Source organism: Capricornis sumatraensis, chromosome 1 (genome assembly GCF_032405125.1).
Source record: "Capricornis sumatraensis isolate serow.1 chromosome 1, serow.2, whole genome shotgun sequence".
NCBI classification, from domain to species: Eukaryota; Metazoa; Chordata; class Mammalia; order Artiodactyla; family Bovidae; genus Capricornis; species Capricornis sumatraensis.
This window is the reverse complement of record NC_091069.1, coordinates 61,740,690-61,748,889: the sequence shown is the minus strand read 5'-3', so window position 1 is coordinate 61,748,889 and position 8,200 is coordinate 61,740,690. Positions and strand designations below refer to the sequence as shown.

The window sequence follows — 8,200 nt, the reverse complement described above, 5'->3', positions numbered from 1 at the left end:
GCCAACTATTTGCATATGGACACTGAAGATATAATTATGTCACAGACTAGAGAACTAGGATGCACTTTTCAGAATAATGGAAAATTTAAAAGTCCTTGCAGTATTCAAGTCTTGTATTTGACTTAGTTTATAAATCCATCTAGTTTCTTACTTTGGAAAGAATGGTTGAGATAAGCGCAGAGTTGGTGGACAGCCTGCTTTCCGAGGCTCTTGGGTCAGGATGAAGGATGAGGCTGTATCCTGATAGCTGCCTCTTTATTGCTATTTGACTCAGAGCTCCGTGCAAAAGTTGATTGAGGTTCCTTCCATCTTTTGCCTGTAGATTTCATCAAATCTCTCATTCTGAGCCACCGTGAAGTGGTTTTTCCAATCCCCCACGATTCCTGGAAGGGGAAAGCCCAGATGAGCATCACTGCTTGGGAGTCCTGGTGACCCAAGTGAAGAAGGGATGTGTGCCTGCATAATGCCTCATCCACGTCCCTGGCGGTACCCCTCTTCTGGCTGCTCTTGGCTGAGATGTGCCCCAGAGCACCTGATCAGAGGTCAGAGCCCCTAAATCAGAGGATGATCGACCCAAAGGAGCTGCAACTGGGCCCCACCCGAGGTCTGTTCACATGAAGGGCGACCACAGAGAAGTGAGAAAGTGTGTGCTTCTAACACTCGGCCACTTGTGAGAATCTCAAAATGTCCACTGAGTAAAAGACTCCAGATACAAGACAGTCTGCTGCCTGATTTGTTCAAGGGAGCCTAGGATCAGGCACAATGGGTGTGGGGATAGGGACAAGCACAGGGAGCGTCTCCGGGGGCAGAGGGCCTGGAGAGGGGCTGGAGAAGCGACTTGGTGGGCAGGAAGATGTTTAAGGCTTGATTAGGGTGCTGGTTGCGTGTGTGCACTCATCTATCAAGTCTTATTAATTGTATGCTGCAGTTCACTGGAGGTAAGTTCCAGCCCAAAGGAAAAAGATTTGGGGGAAAAATATGAATGAGGTACTATTTTTCACCCAACAGTAACTATGAAAATAACTTCAAAAGAGGGAAATACTCCTTGCCCCACCAGTGCCTCTTCTGGAAAATTATGCAAGAGAAGGAAGAGTATCAGGATGTGAGAACATAGGCACAGAGCAGTTTGCTGGAGTGTGATTCCCAAAGACAAGGACTGAAAACAGCCAGAGCTGAGAGTCTGACTCCTGGGGAAGAGTTGATGAGTTATGATGCATCTGGACATGAGCCCCCAAAGAGAGCTTCATGGTCGCACTGTGCCCTGCCCTTGTGGTGCATTTGAGACTCTAGTGAGGAATGTGTGTGGGGGACTTGCCTGAATTTTGTGGGGTTGGCTCTCACCGTGGTGCCTGTATTTCTGCAGAGCTGAGGGGAGGGGCTGTGGAGAGCCGGGCAGCTCACCAGATCCTTACCCGAGACTACCCAGGGAGAGAAGTGGATTTGCTTGGCTTGTTTCAGTAATAGGGAAGCTGTTGTGGACTGGAAAATGCAGCAAAAGAAATCCAGCTGGGTGAAGAAAGAAGAAAAGAAGTTGCAGAACAATGGCCCCCACAGCTGAGACTGTGTCGATAAAACTGCTACAGAGGGGCTTTGGGGAGCAGGCTTTTGGTAAAGAGAACTTTTAAAATGCGAACTTATGTTTTTATAATCACATATACTACTTTTAAAATTAAACAGTGATAAAGGGTTTTATTTTTTTCCCTTTGAAAATATTGTGGCGTGGCTGTTGTTCAATTGCTAAGTCATGTTCGACTCTTATGACCCCATGGACTGTAGCCCGCCAGGCTCCTCTGTCCATGGGGATACTCAAGGCAAGAATGCTGGAGTGGGTTGCCATTTCCCTCTCCAGGGGATCTTCCTGACCCAGAGATTGAACCCAGGTCTCCTGTACTGGCAGGTGGGTTCTTTGCCACTGAGCCTCCTGGGAAGCCCCCATAAAAAACATGAGCTGGGCCAATTAGGATCCCTCTCTTAGGAACTGGAATGAAGAAGTATGACTGAAGGAGGTAGGTCTGAGCAGTAGTTGCCATTGAAAGTCATGCTGTTCAGCCATGATGAGACTGGCTGATGAGCAGAGACTGCGAAGCAGGAAGAAGGAGCAACGGGCAGTAAGGCAGGAAGCTGGTTGGTGGAGAAAAGCCCTCATCTTGTGTGTGTAGAACCTCGGAGCAAAGACCCAGACCTTGCTACTGCCGGGGTCCCAGGTCTCAGGCCAGGCGTCCCCAGGATGTCTGGACTAGCCCCCGAAGGAGCAGTGAGCTCTCCTCTCTGAGGGCCTCCAGCAGCAGGCATGATGCATGATGCACTGTCCTGGGACTGGTAAAGCCCAGGGCTCTCCTATCAGCAGGGCAGGAGCCATGCTACTGGGCAGATAGAATACTTGGTTTACACACGTCTCTGTGGAGTCTGTGCAGCCCACCCACCTTTCCTCATGAAGGGGGAGATGGACTGGTCCAGGATGGTCTTGGGAGCCGTGGAACGGTTGGTCATGGGGTTTGCCTTCATCTTCTCAAATGTCGTCTCCTGGACAATGGTGTCCAGCACGGCTCCATCCAAGTTCTTCTCCATGAACTTCATCACCTTCTGAATTTCCTGCTTTGGGTCCTGTGGGGAGGGTAACATGGCAATGGAAGGGCGCATCATGTCAGAAGGTCACACTTGTTCCCTTGCAAGACGTGCAGCCTGGAAGCAGCCCAGGGTCTCTCAGAGCTGGGTCTGATGTGATCTCTACCCACGTGGCCTCTACTTACCCTCTTGATGTCCTCATAGAAGAGAAAGAGCATCCGGACGTTGTTTCTCAGCTCCCACCAGCCTCTCACATGCTCGAACCAGGACCCCCACGCGACTGTAAGACACAGAGAACACAGCAGAGAGCCCATGCAGGGCCCTGCAAAGCCTTCCAATCCTCAGGGATGTGATTGACCTCAAGTGCATTGGAGAGAGAGGGAAACAGATTACCAGCCAGATACATCCATGAGTTGTGACCTGTTTGACGTGGGGGGTGAGGCGGAATGGGGCAGCCTCAGGGGAATTTATCTCAACCTGCCTACCAATGCGGCTTCACATATATTATCTGTCATCACAATGCCCTTATGATGGGACAGGGATGCTTTTGGAAAGGGGAGACCCTGCCAGTCAGGTGGCCAGGAATAAAAGCTTCCAGATCTGGTGGGGTTGTCTGCTGTGGCCATGGGAGGACTCAGTGTCCTGGGGGGTCATGTGGTGTGTGGGGACCTGGCTGAGCCTCATGGCCGTGGTGGTGGAGAGATGGGAGGGGGCCCCCTACCTTTTCCACTGATGAAGGTTTCAAAGTACTGGTCCCAGGTGCCCGGGTCGGGAAGTGTCCGGTTCATCCTCTGGAAGTGGTAGTAGGAAACCAGACAGTCTTTGGCATTTCGAGCAACATAGAGGAACTTGAAGGAAAGAGCGTAGAGAGGGGGTGAAGTGGCATAGAGGGTGGTTTTCACAGGGTCACCAATGCTGAGCTGTCCCAGGGGGCCTGTGCCTGCTGCTCACCTGGCCTGTGCCGCTCACACTCCCCAGGGTCCCCGCCTTCCTTCCTGGCTCCTCCCCACAAGGCAGCTGATTCCTTGTGGCCCCCTTGATCTCCTAGAACAATCTTTATCCAGAAACCAGGACCTCCCGACAGACAGAAGCTGTGATGGCCCCCGAATGCCTTCATCCTGTTCTCCCTGGAGGTCAGCTTCATGGTAACAGCGTGGATATGTTCTAGGCCTCACGGGCTCTATTGTTCCTTCGCTCAGTACCTCTGCTGTCTCCACCAAGCATCCCGTGGGTTTCATCTCAACCATGACCCTGGATCCTCAGCCGGGGAGGTGGAGAAGCACACATGACGGAGGATGTTTGGGGTTGGAGCATTCGCCCCCCTGTCCTGAGATGTTGGTACCTTGCAGTTGCTTTCCCAGAAGGATGGAGGCAGCAGCTGGGCGGGGAGGTGGGTCCTCAGCACCCGGGGCCGGGGCATCGCTCTGGCCTTCTCCACACCTTTAAAGAAGTCGAGAGGAGGACCTTATCCCACAAGCATCACAGGGGGACTTCTGTCCAGGGCTCTATCCAGAGTGTTGGTCACCCGCCTACCTTTCTGCTCTTGGGGGCTTCCGTGGGGGGACCATGACCTTTACCTGTGGGTGGCGCACACACTCTACAGCTGCAGGAGCTCAGTTTGGGGATGAGGAGCTGAGTTCCAGGGGAGAGGGGTCCCAGAGCACAGGCCCCCATCCCCACTGACCTGCCCAGTGTGCTGGCTGTTTCCTTCCTCTGAGAACCATGACCCTGATGGCCTATGGGTCCTGACTCCTACTCGCTCCCTGGAGACACCAACCCGGCACATGCCTCTGTGTGATCAACATGTTATGGGTGGGGGGAGAGTGTGTCTCTGAGATCAAGAAGGCACGACCTTCTCCCTAGAAGTAGCTGCTCCTGTGTGGGAATCAGATCCTGATGCAAATACCTCCGCATCCTTAAACTGACCAGATGATACTGTGATGAGGACACATGTCCTGGCACCTGTGTCCAAACCCCCAGGAGGAGCTGGCAGCTGACCCTGGGCTCTGGAAGATGACCTATTGGTCAATGCAGGGTCACTAGTCATAACCAGGGCCCTGGCTGGGGGTGGGGCAGCAGGAAGGAGCATTCACCGGAGGGCTGGGGTGGCCGGGCCCACTCGAGGAATGGGTGGCGGTGTTGGATGGCCGCCCGCTGACACTTGTCCACATCCCCGCACTGCTCAATCAAGTCCACAATTTCCTGGATCCACGTGGTCCCTGTGGCCAGATGGAGAGATGAGAGGCAGGAACTGGTCAGACAACTGCCTCCTGCACCCTGGTAGACTGACGGGTGTTCAGGTCAACCTCTCCCCCACCCAAGGGCCCACAGCCCAGCAGGTGGGCCCCCAAAGCTGTAAGCCCATAAACCCAGGGGCTCAAGCTCCCCAAGGAGCCTGTCCTTGGGGCAGGAGAGCAGTGCCCTCTGACCCCCACAGACATCCCTCCAGAGACTGTGATCCCGAGGGAGCCTGGTGACCAAGCCCACAGCTACCTGACTTAGGGTAGGTACAGATGAGGAGGTCGTCTGACTGGGCCTTGAAGCCCTGGATCTGGTGCCAGTTGTCCACGGTGGTGGCCGGCAGGGGGATCCCCGCCACCTCCCCTAGTGAGGGCTGTGTCCCCACCGTGGTCAGGGCCATGGGGTCTGGGAATGAGACGGCAGTCCCTATGGGCAGAGAATAGAGGAGGTTTTTGAAAAATTGTGGTTGAATATTCATAACATGACACTTATACCGTTTTATCCACTTGTAGGTGCAAGCTCATTGTTGTGCAACCATCACCACCATCTCCAGAATGTCTTATCTTCCCAAAGTGAAACCACTCATTGAACACTAATTCCTCATCCCCTCCCCTGTCCCCAGCCTCCACTATTCTATGCTCTGTCTCTGTGGATCTGACTCCTCCAGGGACCTCACACAAGGGGAATCAGACAGTGCTTGTCCATTGAGGACCTGCAATAATGTCCTCAAGATCCATCCATGTTGTAGCAGGTGTCAGAATTTTCTTCCTTTCTGAGAGTGAATTCACCCTCAAAAAGCACTGCATTTCATTTATTTATTTATTTTTGGCTGAGTACCAATTTATTATGTAAAACATGAACATTGTTCATGTACAAGCTCAACAGATGAAGATATGGTGGTAGAAAGGATCTTGTTTACAACAGCAAAAAAGAAAAATCCAAATATAAATATAAATATATATATAAATATAGTATGTATATAAACACAGGTATAGAGTTTCACAAAGAATCTATAAGATATAAATTTTTTTATGTGGATCTTTTTAAAGATGTCTATTGAATTTGTTACAATATTGCTGTTGTTTCATATTTTGTCTTTTTCTTTTGGCTGAGAGGCATGTGAAATCTTAGTTCTCTGACCAGAGATTGAACTCGAACCCACATCAAAGGTGAAGTCTTCATCACTGGACTATCAGGGAAGTCACTATAAATCTTTATTCATATAAATAAATGAAAATTTTCATTCCTGTGAGGTGCAGAGGAAAAAAAAGAAAAGACGTAAGTAAGTGGAAAAACAATTGTATAGAAAATCTCAATATCAGAGATTTAACACATTCCCAGTAAAAATAACAACAGAACTGTTTGTAAAAAAACAAGCTGATGAGGACTGAATTTTATTCATTCATTCATGCATGGACCCTTCCAACTTTTAATTGTTGAGAATGAAGCTGCTATGAACATGGGTGTACAAATATCTCTTCACCACCCTGCTTTCAGTTCTTTTGGGTAAATACTCAAAAGTGGGATTGCTGGACCTTTTATGAGCTCACTCTTCTGAGGACTTGCCATCCCGTCGCCCACAGTGAGTACACTTTTACATCCCCACTGGTGGTATATGAGGTTTCTGGTTTCTTTTCATTCTTACCAACACTTGTTATTTATTCTCTGTTGTTGTTGTTGTTTTTTGTTTTAAATTTAATAGTAGCCATCTTAAAGAGAGTGAGGTGACATCTCATTGTGCTTTTGAGTTTCATTTCCCCCCAAATGTGCTCATTGGTCATTTGTATGTTTCCTCTGGAGAATGTCTATTTAAATTCTTTGTCCGATTTAGAATCAGGTTGTTTGTTTTTGTTGTTCTGTTGAAAGAGTCTTAAATGCATGAAATGAGAAAGGCAGGAGGAGCTGCCACTATTTCCTAGGATAGCTGGCTACTGTGATTCCAGAGGTGTTGTCTGCTGCCACTAGGGACACTGGCAATAGTCAGAATCTTACAGTCACTGGATACTTGGATTCACATGTGCTCGGCTGAATACCCTATACTTGTTAACTCATTCTGACTCTTGAATAAAATGAAAGGGTCCTTCCAGGATAGTTAGGGAATTTGGAATGGAAATGTATACTGCTGCTGCTGCTGCTGCTAAGTCGCTTCAGTTGTGTCCGACTCTGTGCGACCCCATAGACGGCAGCCCACCAGGCTCCCCTGTCCCTGGGATTCTCCAGGCAAGAACACTGGAGTGGGTTGCCATTTCCTTCTCCAACACAGGAAAGTGAAAAGTGAAAATGAAGTCGCTCAGTCCTACCATGCAGCCTACCAGGCAAGCTCCTCCACCCATGGGATTTTCCAGGCAAGAGTACTGGAGTGGATTGCCGTTGCCTTCTCCGGAAATGTACACACTGCCATATTTAGAATGGATGACCAACAAGGGCACACTGTATAGCACCTGGAACTCTGCTCAATGTTATGCGGCAGCCTGGATGGGAGGGGAGTCTGGGGAGAATAGGTACATGTGTATGTGTGACTAAGTCCCTTTGCTGTTCACCTGAAACAATCACATTTTTAATCCACTATACCCCAGTACAAAATAAAAAGTTTGGTGGATTCATGTCAATGTATGGCAAAACCAATACAGTATTGTAAAGTAAAATAAAGTAAAAATGAAAATTAAAAAAAAAATAAAAGAAAAGAAATGAAAGGCAGGAGAAGCTGCCTTCTCTTCCTGCCATCTTCTTCCTGAAGATGAGCCTATAAACAGTTACTGGAAATTGAGTTGGGGGCTGGTGCAGCCCCTCCGGGGAGCTGATGGGAGGCTAGTGCTCACCACACCTAGGCGTGTCATTAAGGGGTTCCTGATCTCAGAGCAAGTCCAGCCATTAAGAATGGAGACTGAGGGCAGCTGTGTTTGCAAAGGGTCAGAGAAGGTAGAGTTTGGACAAAAGTCCTGAGATTATGGTGGGTTTCAGGAGGGTGGAGGGAAGAGAACAAAGCTTCTAATGGGGCCTTTCACTGTAGGTCTTCTACAAACTTTTCTCTTTTAATTTGTAAATGAATCAAGGATTTATTAGGAAGGAGTGTTAACACCCTCACACAAGTGAGGCTTCTCAGAGCCCCTTGAACAACAATACTTGCTCAGGAATGCAGCCAAAGCCTGCCTGGTAATTCCACATTCCTTCATTAAGAATTACCTCTTACATGAAAAAAAAAAAAAAGTACGTATACATATGCTTTACAGTATCACTTTGCTGTGCAGCAGAAATTAACACATTGTAAATCAATTACACTTCAGTTATGAAGAAGAATTACTAGGATATCCCTGGTGATCCAGTGGTTAAGAATCCACCTGCCAATGCATGGGACTCAAGTTCAATCCCTGGTCCAGGAAGATTCAACATACTA

At 48.9% G+C, this 8,200-nt stretch overlaps 1 protein-coding gene across 2 annotated transcripts; it reads right to left on the bottom strand.

The window, feature by feature from the left end:
* Positions 1 to 270: 270 nt before the first annotated feature.
* Positions 271 to 5,206, bottom strand: LOC138080666 (sulfotransferase 1C2-like). 2 transcript variants are annotated; one of them, XM_068973558.1, is made up of 8 exons: positions 5,059 to 5,206; positions 4,659 to 4,784; positions 4,293 to 4,310; positions 3,908 to 4,005; positions 3,287 to 3,413; positions 2,751 to 2,845; positions 2,424 to 2,604; positions 271 to 383 (listed from the first exon to the last, which is right to left on the bottom strand). In XM_068973558.1, the coding sequence occupies exons 1-8, from the start codon at positions 5,204 to 5,206 to the stop codon at positions 271 to 273; spliced, it is 906 nt and encodes a 301-aa protein (XP_068829659.1). The 2 variants fall into 2 exon arrangements, with proteins under 2 accessions (XP_068829659.1, XP_068829668.1); XM_068973567.1 differs by lacking the exon at positions 4,293 to 4,310.
* Positions 5,207 to 8,200: the final 2,994 nt, after the last annotated feature.